This window comes from Rhipicephalus sanguineus, chromosome 5 (assembly GCF_013339695.2).
Source record: "Rhipicephalus sanguineus isolate Rsan-2018 chromosome 5, BIME_Rsan_1.4, whole genome shotgun sequence".
NCBI lineage: Eukaryota > Metazoa > Arthropoda > Arachnida > Ixodida > Ixodidae > Rhipicephalus > Rhipicephalus sanguineus.
The window spans coordinates 165,493,088-165,518,816 of record NC_051180.1 but is presented as its reverse complement, the minus strand read 5'-3'; the positions used below and the strand labels follow the sequence as shown (position 1 = coordinate 165,518,816).

General features: G+C 48.0%; 1 protein-coding gene across 1 annotated transcript in view; it reads right to left on the bottom strand.

Annotated features, from left to right (window-relative positions):
- The window catches only part of LOC119394403 (WD repeat-containing protein 7), a 105,434-nt gene that overhangs the window by 32,277 nt on the left and 47,428 nt on the right, over window positions 1-25,729 (bottom strand). The window contains exons 18-24 of the mRNA XM_037661697.2: window positions 17,547-17,654; window positions 12,275-12,406; window positions 9,408-9,520; window positions 8,452-8,592; window positions 7,698-7,840; window positions 6,292-6,507; window positions 2,423-2,681 (exon numbers count right to left, since the gene is read on the bottom strand). Coding sequence (XP_037517625.1) covers window positions 2,423-2,681; window positions 6,292-6,507; window positions 7,698-7,840; window positions 8,452-8,592; window positions 9,408-9,520; window positions 12,275-12,406; window positions 17,547-17,654 — 1,112 coding nt within the window. The remainder of the gene's footprint in view (window positions 1-2,422; window positions 2,682-6,291; window positions 6,508-7,697; window positions 7,841-8,451; window positions 8,593-9,407; window positions 9,521-12,274; window positions 12,407-17,546; window positions 17,655-25,729) is intronic.

Genomic DNA, 25,729 nt, shown 5'->3' with positions numbered 1-25,729 from the left:
ATGTTGATATTGTGTTATGCCGTTAAAACACCGAAAAAACATTAATATTAGCACTTCCGGTCTCACCAACAGCTCGTCTGCTCGTAGTTGCGTGGTTGCGTTTTCTTCACCATGCGCAGTGCCGAAATCGTGAATATTTCTGTGCTTTTGACCATCGCCGGTTGTCATTGAGAGTGGCAGCGGTTCGAGTGTTGCCTCGTCAGCTGGAAACTGCATCGTCGGCATGTTCTCACGACCGACCGAGGCAGGGGTGCAGCATTTCTCCGATAACAATGCTGGCACCAGCTAGTTTAGGATACAGTCCCGTTCGCTGTCTGTTCAGTATGTCATCGAGCCGTACCTCGGCGTATCCTCCCCGTAGCCTCGCGTTCCCGAGAAACCGCGACCAAGCAACCAAGCAGACTCGCATTTTCAGGGTAGCTGCAGACAGCCGGGGGATGGGTCCGCGCCGGCCTGATGCCGCACGATCCTTTCTTCTAGTCTTTAGTTCTTTGTTGTCAGCGCGCACTCGCTGTGCGCCCGCATTCGAAGAGCAAACAGCATCGAAGTGCCCACCCACCGGCTTAAATGCTGTCATTCTAGTACCTCCACTGGGAGAAGGGTGCACGCAGCTTTGCCGTGTTGAATACGATTCAAGCGCGAGCAGTGCGACGAGGCGGTGTATCGGAGTGTGGGTCGAAACCCATCTCAGCTGTCATTCGTTCCAAACGCGCACGCAGGGTTGCGTCCATGGTTGGCAGAGCGATGAAAACACTATGGCAGTTCGAGGTGCACACCCAACATTACCAAACCGACTCGCAGTTTTCAAGCACGCACGATACACGGTGCGATGGGCTCCGCTCGACGACAACCACGCAAGCCGACCGGAAGTGGCGCCACAGACCACGTGGTTGCGCCCAGACGCCAGAGAGGAAAAAATGAAGAAAAAAAATTCCGCCGGCGATGACGTAACTCTTGGGCACCTCCTCGCACCTCCACCCTCCCTCCCTCCACGCCCCGCGCAGCTTTCCGCGCGCTGTCGGTGTTGAGCAGAGGGAGAAAGCTGCGGAACGTGATTTCTATAATTTGGTAACACCACTTAGACTTGACGGATTCGAAAAATTTTTGCGGCATATGACTCGTGAAGAGTCATACGTCAATAATGAGACTATTCCAATATGACTCGGAAAGGTGTTGCAGGGCCCCTTTCATTGTGTTTAGATTTAGGTGCACGTTAAAGAACCCCAGGTGGTCAAAATTGCTGGAGCCCTGCACTACAGCATCCCTCATAATCATATCGTGGTTTAGAGACATAAAACCCCAAAAGTTATTAAACTTTAATTAATTTATAAGCAAACGAACTACAAGTGTAACAGCTTGGGACAGTTGGTTTTCCTCAGTACAGGATGTTAGGACCAGGCCCAGACGACGTCAGATGCCTTTGATACAAGAGGCATCTCTAAAAAAAAAAGGGAGGATGACCTTATTTTTAGGTCTGGTGGTCCCATGCCGCCAATTTCCCACAGGGTGGGCACCCTCCCAAGAGACCATGTACTTCATTCTGCCGAGCACCAGGCCGGAAGTGCGCTTCTACATATTTCACCGGTAGGTACCCAGCGGCAGCAATTCTCTGCCTCCCACAGCAGCGGTGGATTCTCGACTACTTCACCAAGGCTGTTGTTGGTTGAGGTGCGCCCAGGGGCCTTTACAGAAACTTATGGGGCCGCCTTTCAAGATGAGTACCCAAGAACAACCGAGTGCCAGATTGGTGTACTCCTCTACCCTTTAAGAAAAACCGGTGGGTTTCCGGTTGGCACTGGGAATCGAACCCGTTACCTACAGCATTGGAAGCAGACGCTTTCAATGCGATAGTCATTCTAGGTTTGACTAGGCATTGCAAGGCTTGGCTATGTGGAGTGTAGAACTATATTGCTTGGCGAAGTGTTGTCGTGGCTATGTGAACTAAGAGTTCATATGTTCTTCATTAGCACAGTCTTAATTACCAATGCCATAATTAGCCTGCTATTAATTAGCGATTTCTTAATAAACAAGATCCTAAATAGCAATGTCTTCGTTAGCATAGTCTTAATTAGTAAGGTCTTTTTTTAAAATATCTTAATAATTGACAATGTCTTAATTACAAGGTCTTAATTAACATGGTCTTAACTAGCAAGCATTATTTAAAAATTAGCCTTAGTTAACCTAAATTAGCAAGGTCTTAAGAAAGTGATAAAGAGGATGAAGAGAGTGTATGCCAGCTGTACAACTCGCTAGAAGGTAGAGGCCAATCATGATGATAGTTTCTGTTCACTCTCCACGGCCTTATGTCGAGCTTACACAACTCCACTGTTAAAATACCAGAGAACTGGAAAGACGGGACACAATGACCGAGATTATTACTATCAAAGCAAACTATGGAAGAAACAAACATTGGGGGGCCTACCTCGAGGCAGCGGTCCTGCCACCGGCGGGCAAGCATCTCAACTTGGGGCCTCTTGAAGTCGGGCGTGTGCACCAGGTCAGGCAGCAGGACGCAGTGCAGCGCAGCCAGCAAGCTCCAGCCTTGCTTGATGTGAGCCTGCTGCTGCGACAGCACTTCCTGGATCACAGCCAGGGCGCCACTGCTGTCCACACTGCCACCACTGCCGCCTCCTTCACCGGGTGACATCATGAAGGCACGGCTATCCGCACGGCTCAGGCGCCTGCATAAAACGCCAAGTCAGCAGCGCACTCTCCAATTTACCGTTGCGGAGATAGGTCATGCAAGAAGCACGACTGAAAAGGGATGCAATGTGCTCCATTGCCGCAGCGCACAAAGACGCTACGGCCGGGTTCATTGACTCTCTGACATAGCGCAGAAAAGGCACTCGAGGCAGGTTGTCAACAAACACGGGTTTATTAACCCAAGATGCAGCACAGTGTGACAACCATGGGATTACGGGCTGTCCAGGGTTACTCCGCAAGACGAATCGAGTACACTTGCCGGCGGTGCTATGACTATCACGCAAAAGCGAGCAGTCGAGCGTACGAATGAGAAGCCGCCTGCCAAAGCAGTGTGTCAACCTCTCGTGCAGGCACGGGAGCGTCTGCCCGTGGCAAGCAAGCGCCAGACAAAAGCAAGCTCAGGTGGAAAGGGAGCTGTCACTGGCAACCAATGAGGACAGGCGTGGCACAGTGATGTATGCTAGCGTGCCGTGCGACGGCAGGTTTGACGCCGGGGAGAGGGCAACATGGCTCGCGCCAGGAACAAAGCCCAGTGTCCATGCACATGGCCGCCGTGTTACCATTTAACAGCGGTTCCCAGCGATCGAGCTGCACGGGGCCGGCACAACAGGCTAGTTGGAGGACAAGGCGCCAGAGGGTAGGGCGCTCTCGATTCTCACACCGTATTGTACTTACTCAACTCTAACGGCCACTTTCCTTTTATGAAAATATGTAAGTCCGTGCGAATATTCGAATGGAGATTAAAATATTCAATTTCGCTTTGACTCGAACTTAAAATTTCTGAAATTTCAAAGTACAGTTGAAGCTCGATGTAATGAAATCCGATTTTACAAAGTTTCCGATCTAATGAAGAAATTATCATTCCTTGGCAAATACCCATAGGGTTCAGTATTGACATCAACCCTAACCAACGATCAAATGTGGCCACCACCCGATTTAAAGAGGCTTTTTTAAAAAATAACCAACTAAAAAGGGGGTGATTCCTTTCTAATTTAGACACAGGCGGGCTTTTTCTTACAGTGTGCACTCTAATGCTATGGCCTAAAAACAATTGGATGCCCTAGTTACGGTGCTAGCTTTACTTTGCATACCTGCCAAGTTTGGAGAAACGGAATCCGGGAGATTTACTCAACGGGGGGGGGGGGGTATAAAATATTTCGACCGCGGGAGGAGGAGGTATAAAGTATGCCGACCGTGGGGGGAGGGGGGGGGAGGGGGGTGGTGTACTGCGATAGCAATTATATGTACATTAGGCAGTTTTAGAACAGCGTACGCAAAGCTTTGCGCTGGCTTTTAGCGCAACTGCGCCTGCGCATGCGTCGTACGCTAAGCGCTTGCGGGCTTCCGGTAAGTGACTGAAATAGTGAGCCGCAAACGCTAACGCTAACTTAGCGTACGCAATTCTAAAACTGCCTACTGACAGCGGGATTTTGCGGTCGCCGCTGATCTGTAGAGAGTCCAAACCGATAACATCGCTTACGCATCGTCTGTTTCACGTGCGAGTAAATGCGCACTAGCGCTAGGGACGAACGCTGTTGAAGCAGAGATGCAACGACCCGGCCGTCACCGTCGCGCGAAGGGCACATGCGATAACATCGCTCCGCATGCGAGGCCTGTCGTCGCTTGCTTACCAGTTATTTCGTCGGGCAAGGGACCATAAGGGGCGCCGTTGAGACGGGGACGGTCGCGAGCGCTGGCGAACGCGCTATCTCGACAGACATCGGCTACCCTTTTAAGTGCTGGACTGCGGCGCAAAGTGCACAGCTACTTCATGCGCAATGAAACTGAGTTGAACCTTTCTACCATCGTTAAAAAGAAGAAGAAGAGTCCTTTCTACTACGTGGCCAGACAACCTTGCTTATGTGGCCAGACAAAGCACTGGACGCGCGGGGCAAAACTGGATTTCCGGGAGATTTCTCTATGACCCGTACAACCGGGAGAAACGTTCAAAATCCGGGAGTCTCCCGGGTAATCCGGGAGACTTGGCAGGTATGACTTTGACAAGGGTGCACGCTTCACCCATGCACAGAACAAAGGACTAGGCTCTTACGTTCCGGGTGGTGCCAGAAGCTGTGGTGGTTGCTTTTGCTATTTCTTGGTTTATGCGGCCCATAGCATTGATAATCCCCAACCTACTTTCTCGCTCGGCCTACTTGCACAATCACTTTGTTCGTTCTCCACATCATCGCATATCTGTAGACTATCAGAGTGTTCATATTTACGAAACGGCGCCATGAAGTAAGACGAAAACACGTGTTTTCGTCTTACTTCTCAGCGCCGTTTCGTAAATATGAATCCTTACTAACTAGCCCAATTGTCAGTCCTACTAAATATCATAGTTTTTCATGACCTGCATTGCCAGGATAGGGCGTCTCCTACATCCGGGCCACCCTCGGATTGTCCTCACGGACTTTTCAGACACGCAGGTGTGGGTTATCAGCAGAAACATTGCCATGGCACACTTTTGGATATCGCTATGTTAAATTTTAAGACTTCAAAGAACTGAAAAACCCCTTTATAGATTTGATGAAATTCCTGATTTGGCGAAATAACTCAAGCGCTGTCATCAATTCATTAAATCAAGTTTCAACAGTATTCAAAATGAACGAATAGACATATTTTGCCACAGGTAACCCGCTTGAGAAGGTAGTTTCACTGCACTGTAGCCACGCCATAAATTGATAGCCTACTCACGGGAAATCAGCCCTGTCGCAAAGCCACATTTCATGGCTAAGCATGCATACTACCTGTACCCCGATTAAAAGTTTGAAAGCGGTTAATATGAGCATATGGCTAAGCATGGCAAAGATGTACCATGTATTTAAGATGTACCATGTTTTATTGCCTACAAGTGGCACCCTACAATGCAAATTCGCTTCTGAATTATTCGATACCGATTAACATCCGCTTCGAACCAAAAAAGCAATATCTGCACAAGCCTAGAAAAATTTACTGAAATATTACATGTGAGTGAGCCTCAAGTGTAATATTGGAACTGTGATAGGTGCCGTTTCAATTTTACTCCCCAATCTCAATTCCCACCTAGCAATCACAAAAGTTGTGCGTTTCTGTGCTGCAGGAGGCAAAAACAAAAGGGCAAAAGATTGCTTGAAAAAAAAAAACAACAACTAATGCACAGCCCTAAAAAAGAGACGTGTATAGGCATATATATGCATGAGTAAGAGTAATGCCGCTAAATATCGAATTTGATAAAACCGGCAATCGACCTCGTTACAACAAAACTTTTATTACATTGAAATTTGTCCTTGCATTAATCGGCTACCCTACCTTGTTCTCCGATCCACTCTGCTGTCTTCCTATCTCTTCATGTTGTGGCTATCATTTTTTGTTTCTTTGCATGCTGTGTGGTCCTCAGCTTCTTCTCGAGTTTCTTCGCTATTCTCCATGCTTCTACCCCATATGTTAAAACTGGACAAATACAGTGTACAACTTCTGCTTTAATGGCTGTTACTGTACCGTAGATGACAAAACATCGAACTATGTTTAGGGCAAATCTTATTCGCGTGATGAAGACTGCGGGAGGCTCTCCACCAACTGTCAAGAGCGAAGCAATGGGTGCGGGATCACCTGTGCAGCTTCCGGCGCTTCTCCTGCTCAGGCACGAAGGTGGCACTGTTCATGGACATCAGGGTGTTGGCCAGGGCAATCACCGACAGCAGGTGGTTGGTCGTGACGGCCGTCGACAACTCCCAGTGGCCTTTGGACGAGAAGCGTCGGGCCCGCTCCTCTTCTTCGATCTGCTCCTTGGGCACGGGTATGGTCACCACCTTGCGCTCCTTGCTACTGCGGCATTATGATCAATCACAAAGAATTGAAGTGAGAGTGTACTGCATTTTCTTGCATATAACACCCCCCCCCTCAACATAGCCCGCATCCCCCATTACAACCTGTAGAAGAATTGAAATAAGATAGCCTCGTATGCCCTACACATTCCACTATAGATTCACCTCAAACGCTTGTTGATTCACGTTATCAATTATTCGAAGTAAAAATGTATACCTGTAGCTCACCTAAACACTTTGCCCGTTTTCTGCTTAAGAAAGCAAAAGTTTACCTATGTATTTCTCCAACGCTGCATCAAAAGCATAAAAGTTTACTTAATTATTGTTTTATAATGAACCATAAGAATCTTAGAAGCTCATTGCACGACTAATTTGTAGTAATGAACAGGAACATGTTCATTATTAGAAGACAAAATGCAAGTCAAACTTTCATTTGCACCGGAACACCAGCATATCCATTTCATACTGTGGCTGCACTTGCACATCCCAGAACCCTGATTCATAGTTCTTGCTGCATTGATGTCCACACATGCACACACACACATGCACACACGCATGCACGCATACAGACGAGACAGAAAGGTCAATATTAGTGTGGCTCAGTAAATGTTTTTGAACTTTTTGTATCCAGTCCTTGCCCCTCGTGCAAGAAAACACGCTGTCCATCTTCGATAAACTATCAACTATACCAGAATAGACAACATCAAAATCAATGACATTATGCGAGAAATTTAAAGCTGATTCATCATTCGTCTTTGGTTCTTGCATCATCTCTCACTTACCAGGCCTCCTGATGCATATTTCATTTCCACTTAAACTTGCAACAGCATGCTTAAGACGGGGAACTGCTGAATTGCATGCATACAGTCAATAACTAAGGAGCTGTGATGTACAGTCAATGTCAAGAGTTTAAGGACCACGAGACGCAAGAAAAAGCTGAATATTCCTGCTGCTTCGGCGAACAGCCTTGAATTTAGATTTACATCCTGTTATAAAATGTGCTAAGAGCACGTACTAAGTAGACAACCAAATACAGTCACAAATTACTGAGAAATTTAAAGTTTTCTTCTAAAGTTCTGACGCCAACTGTACATTCCACTGCTTTCATATCGTAAGTGTGCCGTTATGGTACCAGGTGCTTTGCCTTCAACAGCAGTACCAGAGCGTGAACAGAACTGACAGTACTGGTACCTGATTGGTGCAGTCTCCTGGGATGGGGGCAGTATGCGGTACGTGTGGGTCGGAAGCAGCAGGCTCATGTGGCTGCCCCTTGACAACAGGCCAAAGCAGATGGGACGCATGGGGCACAGCAGGCCCAGTGTTCCCTCACATGCCTGCACACACCACACCGTCGTGAGGCATTGACAAATTTGAAATTAAAATTCTAATGCCAAAACGAATATCGGATTATGAGAAATGCTGTAATGAAGGGCTTTGGATGAATTTTGACCACATAAGGTTCTTTACTGGGTGTCTAAATATAAGCATCTGGTTTCCTTCCCCATTACTTAAAAAAGTAAACAGGATAACAAAAAAAAAAAAATTTTCCGCATGCATTTGTATCAAGGCTAACGTAAAATTTGAATTTTTTTGCGTTGTTAGTTCAATTGCAACTGCTTCTGTTAAAAAAACGAATTCCTGCCACAAAGGGTTCTAGGGTCCTGCCCATATACAAATAACCTGTCATTATCTGTATCAGAAACAATAAAAATTGTTCAACTGATTGATTGACCGAATAAGATGCTTTCTTATTAAGCAGTACAATAAGATGCAGGAACATAATGTTGTGGGTACAATACAGGCAGTGTCGTGCGCCATTCCACTTACTGCGCGTGCATGTGTTTTTGTGTGTGCACCATAACAATGTGAAGGTCAGCTATGTAGTAGCAAGCTTACATTGTAATGAACCCCCGACTACCACTTCAGATCAAACTGACAGCCTTGCCTTGTCGAGATCGTTGTCGAGCCCCCAAGCGTGCAGGAGGGACAGCAGCAGCTGAGCAATCTCCATGGTCAGGTTGGTCTCGGCCAAGCTCAGGTGCTTCTGCTTGGCCGCCAGTGCCGCTGCATTCTTTGGATCTCCTGGCTGCCAAGACAAACCAAGACCAAATTGATGGATGAAAGAAACTTTATTCCACTCTTCTAAAAAGGATGGCAATCAATAGACTGCAGTATAAGACAGTGTATTTACGGCTTCATACATGAACTCGGCGTGACAGTGTGCAACTAAACATGTCAAAAATTCGACCAAGAATTAATTAGTGTTGCACTCAAAAGAAAGCGATGCCCAAGCTGAAACATCCACTTTAAGCAGGAACTTGGGTTTCTCTGGTGCAGAAGACTGCATACACCTCAACGATGCCAAGTGCTTGGAAAGGTTTGTCATACTCGCAACAGACTTTGCCACATGTTGCAGATAAAACAAGCAGGCATCACTATACATTGTATGCATTACAGTCAGTTCCCTATGAATAGCGATGGCCTTAAAGACAGACTACAAATAGCAAAGGCCAAGCAGGTGCTACACTGATTACGCAGAGGAATGGATGGATGGATGGAAAAAACTTTGCTTCCTTTGAATTCACTCATGAGCTTGTGCACATAAGCATATCAGTGAAAAGCAGGAGAAAGGAAGAGTTCTTCCCCTCTGCAGAAAAGCTGGTGGAGTTCTCTCAAGGAGAGAAGATTTATGGATTCCTGCTCTAGAAGATTCATGACAAGAAAAAAAAACATATAAAAGATTTCTGGCAATACCTTTAAACTCCATCACTAATTGCATGGTCCTTTGCTTACTCTCAAGCTCCCTCGTTTATCTTCCATATTTCTGCCTCACATATTACATTGCCAGTAGAAGGTATGGTACAATGTTGAATTATGCAAGAGTAAGAACAAGCTGAGTACCTTGCCGCCTGCAGATGCATCCGTTTGAGATGTCTTAATGCCAACACTTTCTGCCTTGGCTTGGATTTTCGATGCTGCAGTCTCTGCGGTGTCTTTCACTTTGGCGATGAAACCTGCACCACAAGACAACAAACACAAAGTCAGCGTCAAGAACTGCTGTCAATATTCTGTTTCCCAGTTAGAATAAACAAAAACAATATCGATCTGCAGCTTGACATAGTTCACAAAGAAAGCTTCTTTTGGCATCTGTCTTGTTAAAAGGACGCTAAAGGCAAATAATGATTTAGGCTACATTGACATATTAATACTCGAGAACATCTGAAATATGAATAAAGTAATCCCTGGTTATATTGAAGACAGCGGGATGGCAAAAAGTTCGTTATAAGTAGTATTTCTATATAAGCGACCAATTGAGAAAAGCTAAAGCAGTCAAGCTTCAATTTCACCACAACTGTGAGGGGTCAAAACACAATGTATTCAGTGAAGCAAAACTTTATTCAGGCGCAAGAAAGGCAGCAAGCTTTGGCTGTTTCAAGTTCATACGGAGCTTGACAGAGCCACTTATCACTGTAGACCACAAAAAACAGGCGCGAGGCACGCCTAACGAAGCACTCTGAATAACAAATCACATGGCTTGCAGCACGGATCCAAAGGCACGCCCCGTCGGCGCCAAAGTAACTGAATGCGGAGGGCGATGCAGAAGCTTCAAAATGTTGTCAAGGCATCTTGCTTTTCTCGTGCGCGCTGGTGATGGCGACAGTTGCAACGGTGGGCTTGGCTTCGGCTTCACGTGTTGCAGAAGAAAGGCAATCGGAGTCGTGCAAGGCGCGGGAACCGCGGAAGGGCACCCGTTAGTGGAAGGTTGTGCTCAGGAGGGCAGCTTGGAGGAGCAGCTACGTCGAAACAGGCAGCAAGCAGGAGAGGAGTTGATGTGAAGGCGAGTGAGAGTAGAGACTGGCGTCCGAACCGCTTGCAGACTGGAGGGCAAATGAGGAGGGGAAGGCAGTGGCCACTTTTATAGGAGGGGTGTGGATGTCATGGAAAGCTACGAGAGTTTCGCGCTGGAAAGCGTCGCGAATGCCGCGGCTTGAGTCTGAGGTTGTCTTTGTTGTGTTCAAAAACGATTAATCGCTCATTGTGGGTACACAGCGTAGTTGCGAAAACTGACCGGTTTTGCAGTGTGGGCATGATCACTGGACAATTTTTTCCAGAGGCGTGCAGCCGTGATGCAAAACAAGAGTTTTTCGGCACCTCGTTGTCAATGAAACTGCTAATTCTACAGTTCAAGTGTTGGTGTTTGCACACCATTGCGTCTACATCGTTAACAAATGTCCAGAAAGAAAATTCGATGACCCTATCACGCATTTGGACCGTTTCTCTAAACTAGGATGACGTGTTTCAGCACCAGAAGTGCTCTCGCTAAAACTTTGCTCGAGCACACCCCATGGAATGCTACGGCGCAAGTCAGCCCGCTGTCTTTCGGCATCCAAAAGACTTTTCGGCATCCAAGAGACCACGGTTTTCTGGTGTCGCAAAGTGCCAGGAAAACATTATTTCATGTAGATTCCATAACGGGGGACACCAGTGATGCAATTATGAATGAGTTTAACAGTTCGGGCATGCTGTACCATGGAATTTCAAAGCTCCCATTCTCTCCACAGTAAACAGCAGGGAGCACTCGACACTTGCTTGGTACCTGTTACTAAGCGATCATTGGTCGTGGGTTTATATACTTTTGTGGCCTGTTCAGTGCCAGCATGAGACTAGTTCGGTGGCGGCATTAATTTGACACTGCATACGCGAAAGGGTTGCCGTCACTCGCCAGTTTGTTCTAAGCGGGTCAAGCTCTTCGTGCGCTTCGAGTAATGTGGCTTCACATGCATGCGTTTGGGTCATGACCAGAAGAAATTTTGAATAATGCGATATTTTGAGTCAAACAATTTCGCTATAACGAGGGATTACTGTACTATCATCAACAGTGCTTTTGTAATGGAGATGTTAAAGTATGCAAAGGACACAAAATGTTACTCCAGTGGGGCATTCTAGTAACAGGCCAATGATGTAGCATGTTCATTGTATAATTCTTTCACTAGCACTCTATCACACAAAATAAAAGGATCATTGTAGCGTATCGTAAGATGGCATAATATGCCAGCTATATGTTTCTATTCTACTCTTGGAGAAAATATATTTACGGTGTGAACCCAGGCTTTGAACAAATTCAATTCCCAGAAATGGTTTCCTCTATATCACAGCCACCATTTTTTTAAAGGCCATGCTTTCAGGTACTGTCAGGGCTATGCTCAATAGCGGGAGCTGAAGAAACCATGGCTGCCACACGACACAATATCTTGACAACAACATGGGCAATTTGAGTGGCTGAAAAGTATTGTTGCTCACGCATACCCATTCTGTTAGATTAGTTAACCCATTCTGTTAGATTAATTTGCTGGCTTTTCTCGAATGTGGAATTCACTCTAACTGCAAGTAGAAGAAAATGCCACATCTATGTGACGTCACTAGCTCGCTTTCTGGCCACTCTTTTGCATTTTAGATGTTTCTAGATGTGCTTCAGATGTGTCTTAGATGTGTTTTAGGTAAGAAACAGTAGTGCTGCCTGCATGGCAGTAAACAGAGGTGATGGCTTATGCCGCATCTTTCTCTCCTCTTCAGGGTGGGTGATTTGCATAGAACTAGGCATACATGGACTCTTCACAATATACTCTTAATGTAAATTAAGAATTTGTTTTTTGCATGAACCAAGGGCTGTAATGTTTCTGGAATGACATTTCAACGATGCACATCGACTCAACATTTGCCTTTAGTGTGCCCTTAAGGCTTCTCTCGAACAGCTCCTTGGGACATACCTGAGAGCTTCTTGTGCGTCTCGGGCGACGAGGACAAGGTGAGGTATTTCTGGTACTCGGACTGGTTGATAAGGCCCTGAGATTCCAGTGTGCCCGGCGACATTCCCGAATACTCTTCGGAGAGCAGCTGCACTGCACGGTGCAAGAGCCACAATCCGTTAGGCCAACACTGCTCGACACATTCTACGGAACAATCAAACATGCCTGACACCTTCTGAGTTGCAGACCAAGGCAGAATTTTGGAAATCTATTCATCTTGCCGCAAGTCATGTGTAGTAAAGGCAGAGGGAGCCTGTCGAAAGCCGAACAAATCTTTGCAAACTGCTTAGCATGTTATGCAATCTGTTCCAACAGCATATGGCATAAAAGGTTACTCAGGCCAGCTATTCTGGTGCAGATGCAACAGAGATGTGTAAAGCACAAGGTGTATTACAATTCTCATAAAAAACTACTAAAAAATACTGTTCGCATTACATGTACATTTAATAGTAGTTAAACAAAACTTTAAGAAAGGTGAAGGAAATCCTTATAAAAAATTGAAGGTATGCAAGATATCAAACAATACTACTGACTCAGTGCAAGTGCAAGGACAAAATCAACTTTTGTAGCACAAGTATTTGTTTTTCTCTCTGTCATTACAGACATGTGATTTCACAATGGTTTGTAGTTTAAATTTTTGCTATGTTTCTCACAGTTAAGTGGTAGAAAATTATTTACTAGGAATTTGTGTCCCATGCTAAGCTGGAGAGGTTGCTTATGAGATACTTGAAAAGCATGCAAACTTGAGCTTGCTGGTACATATTCATAGTGGAAAACAATGCTATAACAATGAAGACAAGAAAGACCGAACAGGACTAGTGCTGACAGCGCTAGTCCTGCTTGGTCTTTTTTGTCTTTGTTGTATCGCGCTGCTTTCCACTATGAATGAGATACTTTATTTTTTAACTAGAGTCCACAGGCAGAACATTTTCAAATTTTGAGTGGTGTAATTCAGGTTGGAAACGCAGACAGTCCCACCAAAGGGACGATGCTGCTTTCCTGGTTTTGAACGTCACTTCATGCTCATAAAAAAACACGCATATAATGTAATAGGGTGAAACGTACAAGAACAAAAAGAGCAATAGTAAGCTTGTAAAGGCCTCTTCTAACTAAACCTTAGTTAGCATAGTCTGGGCTGACATAGGCTGACCCAGTGGAGGATTAAGTGACTTTAGTGATGCGAAGTGACAGTGCGAGGTTTCTAAGAGTGCGAAGTGACAAGTGGTGCAAAGTGAGAAACACTCCAAGATGGCAAGCAATTTGAGGTGACAAGCAGTGTGAGGTGACAAGCAACATGAGATGACAAGCAGTGTGAGGTGACATGCAGTGCTAGGTGACAAGCAGTGCGAGGTAAAAAGTGGTGTGAGATGACAAGCAACATGAGATGACAAGCAGTGTGAGGTGACAAATGGTGTGAGGTGACATGCAGCGTGAGGTGACAGGCAGTGTGAGGTAAAAAGTGGTGTGAGGTGACATGCAGCGTGAGGTGACAAGCAGTGTGAGGTAAAAAGTGGTGTGAGATGACAAGCAACATGAGATGACAAGCAGCGTGAGGTGACAAGCAGTGTGAGCTGACATGCAGTGCGAGGTAAAAAGTGGTGTGAGATGACAAGCAGTGTGAGGTGACATGCAGCGTGAGGTGAAAGCAGTGCGAGGTAAAAAGTGGTGTGAGATGACAAGGAGAGTGAGGTGACATGCAGCGTGAGGTGACAAGCAGTGCGAGATGACAAGCAACATGAGATGACAAGCAGTGTGAGGTGGCATGCAGTGCGAGGTAAAAAGTGGTGTGAGATGACAAGCAGTGTGAGGTGACATGCAATGTGAGGTGACAAATGGTGTGAGGTGACATGCAGCGTGAGGTGACAGGCAGTGGGAGGTAAAAAGTGGTGTGAGGTGACATGCAGCGTGAGGTGACAAGCAGTGCGAGGTAAAAAGTGGTGTGAGATGACAAGCAGTGTGAGGTGACATGCAGCGTGAGGTGAAAGCAGTGCGAGGTAAAAAGTGGTGTGAGATGACAAGCAGTGTGAGGTGACATGCAGCGTGAGGTGAAAGCAGTGCGATGTAAAAAGTGGTGTGAGATGACAAGGAGAGTGAGGTGACATGCAGCGTGAGGTGACAAGCAGTGCGAGATGACAAGCAACATGAGATGACAAGCAGCGTGAGGTGACATGCAGTGCGAGGTAAAAAGTGGTGTGAGATGACAAGCAACATGAGATGACAAGCAGTGCGAGGTGACGTGCAGTGCGAGGTAAAAAGTGGTGTGAGATGACGAGCAGTGTGAGGTGACATGCAGTGTGAGGTGACAAGCAGTGCGAGGTAAAAATTTGTGTGAGATGACAAGCAGTGTGAGATGACAAGCAGCGTGAGGTGTGACATGCAGTGCGAGGTAAAAAGTGGTGTGAGATGACAAGCAGTGTGAGGTGACATGCAGCGCGAGGTGACAAGTAGTGCGAGGTGGCTTTGAAGAGATCAGCCCTGGCTCAAGAGTGCTGTTGGTGGAATTGGAGCCCTGAATTGGAGCGAGGCTTTGGAGGTAGTTACATTATAAGCCACATAAAGCCTTTAACTTCAACTCTTGGACTATGTAGCGGAGCTTACACATTAGGGCTTAGTCACTCGACTGTGCCACCGACTGTGTCGAACACCAAACCCCTTCCTCTTCTCTCCTCTCTTTGCCTCACACCTGCCTCTTCCTTTTCTTCTCCTCTTAGACCCTCACTGCACTGGCACATTTCTGCACATGCTGTATTCCTCTTCTGGTGCATCACACCAGTGTTGCGGAATGGGCGCCTCCATTCTATTCCAATTCCATTTCGGGGAATTAGAACTTGCCGCAATTCCATTCCTTTCAATTCCTCGGAATGAAAAAGCTTAGCCCATTCCCACTCCTGAAATGGCCGGCCAGTTCAATTCCATTTCTATAATTCATCAATGTAGTAAAGGCATCTTGATAGTTTTATCGAGTTAAGAATGAACGCCCTATAAAGCTGATGTCATCAGATGCATTAAGAACTGCAAAAGTACGCAAAACACATTATACCAAGGTCAAGAAATAGTAGCTTGGTGACATATCTCGTGTAGTACAACCACCCTACTAATTCCCATAGGGGCAGCTCTCCCGCTACTGGTAGTATTTGCATGGTCAGCATGTTTGAACGAATGGTGTTGTTTTAATATTGCTTAAGCTTAAATGTGTTAATGCTAAAATGACGACATAGCGTATTTCGATGCTGACAAAAGTAGTGTTCAAGAAGACTAAGCGTCCCACCACGGTGGTCTAGTGGTTATGGCGCTCGAGTGCTGACCTGAAGGTCGCAGGATCGAATCCCGCCCGCGGCAGCTGTATTTTCGATGGAGGCAAAAATGTTTGAGGCCCGTGTACTTCGATTTATGTGCACGTTAAAGAACCCCAGGTGGTCAAAATTTCCGGAGCCCTCCACTACGGCGCCCCTCATAATCATCTGGTGGTTTTGGGATGTTAAACTCCAGATATTATTATTAAGAAGACTAAGCAGTCTTGCCACACGTCTGGAGCGGTCGTGAATATGGAGTAAACTAAGATTTGGTTAATGGGGAACAAAACCCTCTAGATCTGCTGGTATTAGTTGGAACAATGCACCGCTCGGGCACCTTGTGCCTTGGCATCGAATACGGAACACCGGGCCGCACTGCTCGTCAGCACTCACGCTTGTCAAGCGCGCCTCACAAGCATGGATAGGGTGAGGAGAAATTTCTGTGTTCGTCTGTGCACAGGTATGTAATGTTTTCCTTGTCGCAAAGGTTATTTACGTTTGTCAGCTACTAAACTGCTCGTGAGACAAAGATTAGAATGTGCTTTATTTTCGGAAAAGGGCGTAATTCCATTCCCATTCCATTCCTCCAAACGTTGTCCCCATTCCATTCCCATTTAATTCCATTCCGGGGTCGCCAAAATGTGCAATGATTCCGGAGTCATTCCAATTCTGGAGTGTCAACTCCGCAACACTGCATCATACACAAATTACACATGCATAGTTGCGCCCATTACAAATGCGTAGTTGTGTTGGCTATATACAGGGATCTTGTAGCTTACGAAATCACATTCTAGAACTATGGGTGCCGTGAGTCTTATTTCCGCAATGACCCAATACACAGCTCAGAAATGAACAATGCAACCTAGTGCTGTTAGGTTGTGCCTGATACAGGTTTCCGAGTTATTTGCAGAAGCATACTACACTGCAAACTGCACTAGGACATGCTTGGGTGGACACAATAGCCCCATTTTCTGCAACCTCTGCAAATCATCACTTGTCTTGGCTTTCTTGTCAGTGATGCTTACTTAAGCCTGTCACACGCATCAAAGTGCATTTAAGCACGAAAGGTGAATTTCAAGCATTTGACGGAAACATAGTTTCTTTTCATTTTGTCTGACCAATAAAATATAGACAAAGTGATGCAGAACCTTGGTTTGAGATAGGTGGTAATGATTTATATTTGAAGGAAATTTTTTCAGTGTGAACTAAACATGGACACAAAAAACATATCAATACGACGGACCCATGTCCTGTTTATTTGTGTTTCTGTCTCCTCTTTTGCCAAAAAAGTTTTTTTTCAACTACATGCTAAAACCACAATATTATTATGAAGCACTCCACAGTAACTGACTTTGGATTAATTTTGATCCCTGAGGTTCTTTAACGTGCACCTAAATCTAAGTACTCGGGTGCTCTTGCATTTTGCCCCAGTGAAATGTAGCTGCTGTGGCTGGGAGTCGTACTTGTGTCCTCGAGCTTGCCAGCGCCACACTTTAGCCATTAAGCCACACTTTTTTCACAACACAGACGGTGCGTTTCAGGGGAAATCTGCACTACCGCAAAGCAATGCTCTATGGTAAGGTGTGCATATTATGTGCACCTCGGTTAATAATTTTTTTATAAGTTTAAAGTGTGTTAAACAGGCTTGTATGGACTATGTAAGGCATATTCTAAAATGCAATGTATTTTACCACCTATAACCACTACTATGCAAATCCTGCTCCTATTCGAATTCACTTCGAAATTATTTTATACCGATTACCATTCATGTCGACTTCACTCCAAACAAAAAAAAAACGATATTTGCACAAGCCTAGCCTATACGAAACACAAACACTTATTGTTGCAACATAATGCAGAACACAATGAATTAAGGACAAAAAGAAACTACACACAACAAACAGTAAAGTCAAATGCGGCAGACCATGCAAAACCCGCACCTTTGAATTCAGCCAGCAGCTCGTATGCATCTTGGGAAGTGATAGCAGTGGCCATATGACCAAAGGAGGAAGCTCGGCATTTCTTTCCTTTCAGAGATTTCAGGGAGCCTTGGGTACGAAGCGAGCACAACATGCACACGGGATGATGCAGGCAAGAGAGAACAGAAGCAGTGCACCGTAAAGAAATGAAAGACGAACAAAAACAGCATGCAAGCAGGCACACAGGCTGGGTTTATATTCTATTGGGCATTTCACTATAGTCGGAAATAACTTAAGAAGGCAGGAAAGGCCTGCAAAACCCGCACCTGCAAAACCCCCTCCCAGATGACCGAAACGTGGCAGCCGATTGCCTTTGCGACTAATAAAGTAGTCTCGCTCATGTACAGTAAGCCACAAAATAATACAGACCACATGAGCGCATGGCGAAATCGCCGTCTGCGCCGTCTAGTGGCGAGCCACCTGCTATTGAGAGCACTGCTCTGGCAAGTGCGTGGCCAGAGCAATGCTCTCAACAGCAGACGGCAATACTGCCATGCACTCGTGTGGTCCTTATTATTTTGTGGCCGGCCGTACTTGGCGACGTTCTCTGATGGTGTGGTCACGGACCAGGTGGCTTATGACATCAGCCTAGAGTGTGCACTCATTGGTGCAGGCTTGTGTGCATCTGCCTTTGAGGTGGAGATGCTGCTGCTGCCTTCTAAAGTTGTGCCCGACTATAGAGGCAGTACTATACAGCAGGTTTCGTGGAATGCGTCTACAGGGCACAGAAGCAGTGTGGCTAGCATTTTAGTGCGATTTCCATTACATAATGTATTTTCAGAGTTGCCTTAAAGGATAGTAGCGTAATGCTGACATTCCGGTAATCTTCTGATACCTCTGACTTAGTCTAGAAAGCTTGACAGACAAAAGCAGTGTTTACACACTGGCGTACTTTCTGCTTGATAGAGCAAATTTTTAATGATTTTCATTAAATGTACAGCAGCAGCGTTGGCATTTTAGCAACATTTCTACTATACTATCTGGAAAATCTTTGGGATTTGATCGACATCGCACAAAAGGCAGTGATGATAGCAAAGTGAATTTTCCACAATCTAAAGATGTTCCACTTTTCTGCGTTACATTTATTTCCTGCAATGTTCTACAGACGAATATATAAGCTTAATTTAAAATTTTTTTCACAGCCTTGATCTGGGCTAGACAGAATTGTCTGTTTGGTACCCAAGCACCATTTTAAGAATGGTTTACGGGTACTACATATTGTCACGTGGTCGTGACGTCGACGAAGAAAGCAGTCGGCGTTTGCAGAATGAAACTGTTTATTTGGCCGAACTTGTGGCCGGGAAAATGAGAACTAGAACTACAGCAATACACGCTGTACAATGATAGCGGCAGACAGGGCGTCGTCCGTCGATCAACTAACAAGCGGCGAAGTGCGTCGGCTTTTATACAGGTGCTATCGAACTTTCCAGCGATATCGCTGTTGGTGGCGTTATCTCTCGACAAAGCTGGAACATTCTCGTGCAGCGCGCAATCTTAACGGATTGTTCCAAAACAATCGCGAAGCTTCCTACACATCACGGCGAGGCCTGCGCAGCGCGTTGCCCACAGTCTTTGTGGGTGAAGCTTCAACTCATGAAATATAAGACTTGCGGCAATGCCCCCCTCTGAAAAAGCATCGTCCCGATGCTTAAAAACAGAACATGAATACATGCAATATTAAAGAAAACTAATAAAGAAAGCAAACATTAGAGTCCTCAGGTGCGTTAACGAGCATAGTACGGTTTAAGGCGCACCACATGCACGACCTCGGGTCGAGCTCGGCGCCTCTGAGAGTTCGTGATGCCGTCGGGGACAACCTCGTAGTCGAGTGCGCCGAGACGTCGAAGTACCCTGTACGGTCCGAAGTATCGTCGAAGAAGCTTCTCGCTTAGTCCGCGTCGTCGTATTGGCGTCCAGACCCAGACACGGTCGCCGGGCTGGTACTCGACGAAGCGTCGTCGAAGATTGTAGCGACGGCTGTCGGTGTGCTGCTGGGTCTTGATGCGCAGGCGGGCCAGCTGTCGAGCTTCTTCGGCACGTTGTAAGTAAGCGGCGGCGTCGACATTTTCTTCGTCGGTGACGTTGGGTAGCATGGCGTCGAGCGTCGTCGCCGGGCTCCTTCCGTAGACCAACTTGTACGGCGTCATCTGCGTCGTTTCTTGGACGGCCGTGTTGTAAGCGAAGGTCACGTACGGAAGGACGGCGTCCCACGTCTTGTGCTCAACGTCGACGTACATGGCGAGCATGTCGGCGATGGTCTTATTTAGACGCTCGGTGAGGCCATTGGTCTGCGGGTGGTAGGCGGTGGTGCAGCGGTGGCTCGTCTCGCTGTATTTTAAGATCGCCTGAGTTAGGTCCGCTGTAAAGGCGGTACCTCTGTCTGTGATGAGGACCTCTGGGGCGCCATGACGCAAGACGATGTTCTCCACGAAGAACTTGGCTACCTCCGCGGCACTGCCTTTGGGCAATGCCTTTGTCTCGGCGTAGCGGGTGAGGTAGTCAGTTGCTACGACGATCCACTTGTTGCCGGAAGTCGACGTCGGGAACGGCCCCAGTAGGTCCATCCCGATTTGCTGGAACGGCCGGTGAGGTGGTTCGATTGGCTGCAGAAGTCCCGCTGGCCTAGTCGGCGGTGTCTTCCTTCGCTGGCAATCTCGGCAAGTCTTGACGTAGTGGGCGACGTCGGCAGCAAGGCGTGGCCAGTAGTACTTTTCCTGTATTCTGGCGAGCGTGCGGGAAACACCGAGGTGTCCAGCCGTCGGGTCGTCGTGTAGGGCCTGGAGGACTTCTGGTCGCAATGATGAGGGCACGACAAGAAGATAGTCCGTTCGAAGTGGCGAGAAGTTCTTTTTCAGGAGAACGCCGTTCCGTAAGAAAAACGACGACAGTCCTCGCTTGAATACCTTCGGAACAACGGCGGTCTTGCACTGGAGGTACTCCATAAGGCCCCCCAGTTCCGCGTCGGCTCGTTGCCTTTCGGCGAAGTCGTCGGCACTTGTAGTTCCGAGGAAGCAGTCATCGTCGTCGTCTTGCGGCGGCGCGTCGACGGGGGCACGAGAGAGGCAGTTGGCGTCAGAGTGTTTTCGTCCGGACTTGTACACGACGGTAATGTCGAATTCTTGAAGCCTCAGACTCCATCGTGCGAGACGACCTGAAGGGTCCTTCAAGTTAGCTAGCCAACATAAGGCGTGATGGTCACTGACAACTTTGAAGGGCCTGCCATAGAGGTAGGGGCGAAACTTTGACGTAGCCCAGATGATGGCGAGGCATTCCCTTTCTGTTGTGGAATAGTTGGCTTCTGCCTTGGATAATGACCGGCTAGCATAACTGATAACCCTTTCAAGCCCGTCCGTCTTTTGCACAAGGACGGCACCGAGTCCTACGCTGCTTGCGTCGGTGTGTATGTCAGTATCGGTGCAATCGTCGAAATGCGCAAGTATGGGTGGCGTCTGCAGGCGTCGTTTAAGTTCCTCAAAATGCTTGCACTTGCTCCGGTTCCCACCTGAATTCCACGTTAGTCTTCGTGAGAAGCGTGAGTGGTTCGGAGATGCGTGAAAAGCTTTTGACGAAGCGTCTGTAATAGGCGCATAAGCCGAGAAATCGGCGGACGGCCTTCTTGTCGGTGGGAGGCGCGAAGTCGGCGATGGCCGCTGTTTTCCGCGGGTCTGGGCGCACTCCAGACTTGCTGATCACATGACCGAGAAACAGGAGCTCGTCGTATGCGAATCGGCACTTTTCTGGCTTCAGGGTCAGTCCAGAGGTCTTGATTGCTTGAAGTACTGCCTCAAGCCGCCGGAGATGCTCGTCGAAGGTCGAGGAAAACACGACGACGTCGTCCAAATACACAAGGCACGTCTGCCACTTCAATCCAGCCAGTACGGTGTCCATGACGTGCTGGAACGTCGCAGGTGCCGCGCAAAGACCGAAAGGCATGACCTTGAACTCAAAGAGGCCGTCAGGTGTTATAAAAGCGGTCTTTTCTCGGTCTCTTTCATCTACTTCGATCTGCCAATAGCCGGTCTTGAGGTCCATCGACGAAAAGTACGTTGCGTTGTGAAGTCGATCCAGGGTGTCGTCTATCCGTGGGAGGGGGTACACGTCCTTCTTCGTGATTTTATTCAGGCGCCGATAATCAACGCAGAAGCGCAGTGTCCCGTCCTTCTTCTTCACTAATACCACGGGTGACGCCCACGGACTCTTTGAAGGCTGGATGATATCTTCGCGTAGCATTTCGTCGACTTGTTTCTTTATGGCCTCACGTTCTCGCGTCGAAACTCTGTAGGGGCTCTGTCGGAGTGGTCGAGAATTTTCTTCTGTTATAATGCGGTGCTTAGCAAGGGGCGTTTGTCGGACCCGCGAGGACGACGAGAAACAGTGCTTGTATTGCAGGAGCAGGGTTTTGAGCTGGTCTTGCTTGACCTTCGGAAGGCTCGGGTTGACGTCAAAATCCGGTTCGGGACCTCTATTCGTCGAAGCAGGTTCGGCAGCATCGAAGAGGGCGAAAGCATCGCTGGCGGCTACACATTCGTCGATGTAGGCAACCGTCGTACCCATGTTGAGGTGCCTATATTCGTGGCTGAAGTTTGTCAGCAGTACCTTTGCTTTACCGTCATGCAGCTCGGCGATACCTCTTGCGACGCAAATTTGACGATTCAGGAGTAGTTGCTGATCGCCATCGATTACGCCTTCAAGGTTTGCAGGTTTTTCAGTGCCGACTGAAATAATGACGCTGGAGCGCGGCGGAACGGTCACCTGCTCTTCTATCACATTCAGTGCATGGTTCCCTGGCGTCGGGTGGGGCGGGAGCGCTTTGTCTGAGGTTAGTGTTATCGACTCAGACCTCAGGTCGATAACGGCGCCGTGGTCACTTAGGAAGTCCATTCCGAGTATCACATCCCTGGAGCAGTTTTGTAGGATTACAAAGCTCGCAGGATAAGTGTGGTTATTGATGGTGACTCTCGCCGTGCAGACACCAATCGGTGTTATAAGGTGGCCTCCAGCTGTCCGGATTTCGGGTCCACTCCAAGCGGTCTTTACTTTCTTCAGCTTGGTGGCGAATGGCCCACTGACGACGGAATAGTCGGCTCCGGTGTCGACGAGAGCTGTGATGCTGTGGCCGTCGATAAGGACATCGAGGTCGCTAGTTCGTCGTCTTGCGTTGCGGTTAGGTCGTGGCGTCGGATCACGGCTTCGTCGATTTGTCCCGCTGTTTCTACGTTGCGTCGTCAGGTTTTCTTCGGGCCGCGAAGTTTCGTCGTGAGGGCTCCGTCCGGTTTGCGTCGTGTTCTGAAGGTCTCGTCGCGTTGTCGTCGTCGGCGGCCGCGGAGGATCTTCGGCATTTCGTCGTACAGCAACCGCACCTCCATCGGTTGCTGCCCTTAGTTTCCCGGATACGGGCTAGGCGACCGGCCCCGGTTTGGGCCAGTGTACTGCCGGCGGTGCGGTGACATGTAGCGGCCGGGCGACGGCGAGCGGGAAGCTCGTCGTTCTTCCCACTGTGTTCCGGTGAGGTAGTCGTCGATGTCGCGAGGCCGTTCGCCTGGTTGCGGGCGCGGCGCGTTAACGGCGAATCCGCGTAGCCCCATCTGTCGACACTGGCATCGGCGGTATGTGTGGCCGGCTTCCCCGCAGTGATAGCAGAGCGGCCGGTTGTCAGGGGCACGCCAAACGTCGGTCTTTCGGGGGGCGCAGCGTTGTCCTGTCGGCGGGCGGTATGGCGTCGGTGGTGGTGGCGGCGGTGCCTGGCGGCGGAACTGCTGCGGCGACGCGGCGTCTTGACGTGGGCGAAGGGGTGGGGCGTTGCGTCGGGCTGCAGCAGCATAGCTCATTGCTTCCGGCTGAGCCTGCGGTGCTTCGGGAATTCCAAGCGATTGCCGGACTTCCTCGCGGACAACGTCGGCGATTGAATGCACTTGATGCTGCGGCGAAGGTAACAGTTTGCGCAGCTCTTCCCGCACAATCGCTCTGATGGTGTCACGCAGGTCATCAGACTGCAGCGCCCGAACCTCCCCGTAGGTCGTCGTAGGAATGCGGCAGTTGTACTGCCTAGTGCGGATTTCTAGTGCCTTTTCGATTGTGGTGGCCTCTGAAAGGAATGCCGAGACCGTCTTTGGCGGGTTGCGCACTGGTCCGGCGAAGAGTTCTTCCTTCACTCCCCGCATCAGGAAGCGAACTTTCTTTTCTTCGGACATGGCTGGATCGGCATGGCGGAATAGGCGAGTCATTTCTTCGGTGTACAGTCCGACGTTCTCATTGGGGAGCTGTACACGGGTCTCGAGAAGGGTTTCAGCCCTTTCTTTCCGGATGACGCTCGTGAAGGTGTTGAGAAATCCGGTGCGGAAGAGGTCCCATGATGTTAGCGTGGACTCTCGATTCTCGAACCAGGTCCTTGCGCCATCTTGAAGGGCGAAGTAGACATGGCGTAGCTTCTCGTCGCAGTCCCAGTTGTTGAACGTGGAGACTCGGTCGTATGCCTCCAGCCAGCTTTCTGGATCCTCGCATGGTGATCCGCGGAATGTCGGCGGCTCCTTCGGTTGATGCATGACAACCGTTGTAGGCGCCACAGCGGTTGTCATTGTGGCTGTTGTCTTCTTCGTTGTGATCCTGGTCTTGTCCGGTAGGGGTCCGTATTGTGGGGGTAGTCCTTCCAGTCTGCGGCTGGCTCGACTGCCGCTGATGGTGTCGGTGTCTTCTTCGCGACGTGGGCTGGGTTCAAGGCTTGTCGGGGGCGTCCGGAACATGAACGAGCAGCACCTCCACCAGATGTCACGTGGTCGTGACGTCGACGAAGAAAGCAGTCGGCGTTTGCAGAATGAAACTGTTTATTTGGCCGAACTTGTGGCCGGGAAAATGAGAACTAGAACTACAGCAATACACGCTGTACAATGATAGCGGCAGACAGGGCGTCGTCCGTCGATCAACTAACAAGCGGCGAAGTGCGTCGGCTTTTATACAGGTGCTATCGAACTTTCCAGCGATATCGCTGTTGGCGGCGTTATCTCTCGACAAAGCTGGAACATTCTCGTGCGGCGCGCAATCTTAACGGATTGTTCCAAAACAATCGCGAAGCTTCCTACACATCACGGCGAGGCCTGCGCAGCGCGTTGCCCACAGTCTTTGTGGGTGAAGCTTCAACTCATGAAATATAAGACTTGCGGCAATATCTTAGTCAATAAGATGCAGGCAAGGTGACACTAACATGAGCAGATAAGACTAACACAAAATGCTGGCAAACAATGATACACACATGCACGTGACAGGATGCCTTTGCATGTGCACGTATTACAGCACTAGAAACCGTAGCACTAGAAACAACACACAGCACAGGAAGGGGAGGGGGGGAGGGGCTATGTTCTAGTAATGCATTACACTAGGGACAGCACTATCAACATTATCACCAATGTTTCTTCATTTAACCCGGTCCTGTGCTAGCAACGGCCACGTTATCTCCAGAAACTTCTTATTCTCACCTGTCCACAGTGCTTGCCTTCTCTTGATATCCAGTCTGTTACCCTTAATGACCAGCGGTTATCTTTGCTTCTCTCTAAATGTCCCACCTATTTCTTCTTGATTTTGACCAAGCTGTCTTTAACATACATTTAATCTCAGACCCACTCTGCTCTCTTTTTGTCCCTTAACATTACACCTATCATTTTCCTTTCAATGGCTCGGTGCATCGTTTTCGATTTAAAGCTGAACCCTGTTCATAAGCCTCTCTGCATGGAGTGCTGGCATACCAGTAAGATGGAGCTGTTATACACTTTTCTAGTGAGTGATACTATGCTATAGGTGATGAAAGAAATGCCCTTGATGTGAGAGTTTACTAAGCAAAGAGTGTATAGTACAGTTGACTGAACCACAGTGCTTGCGCATTCACATAATGGTACAGTTAACCGATTCCTACTGATCTCTGATTCAGTTTGTAGTGAGGTAAAACTCTCTAGATTGGAGACACAAAAGGCCCACCAGACTGAACATTCAGCTACACCCAGATCAATTAGAGAATCTGTGTGAGTGAATTGCTGTCTGGTCTCAGTCATTCTTCTAGCAGGGAGGTGACAGTACTTCCAATCATGCACCCTTCCCTGGGCTGTAGAGCAAAGCTATGATTAAACCAAATGAATGTGTTTTGAATGCCCTATTTG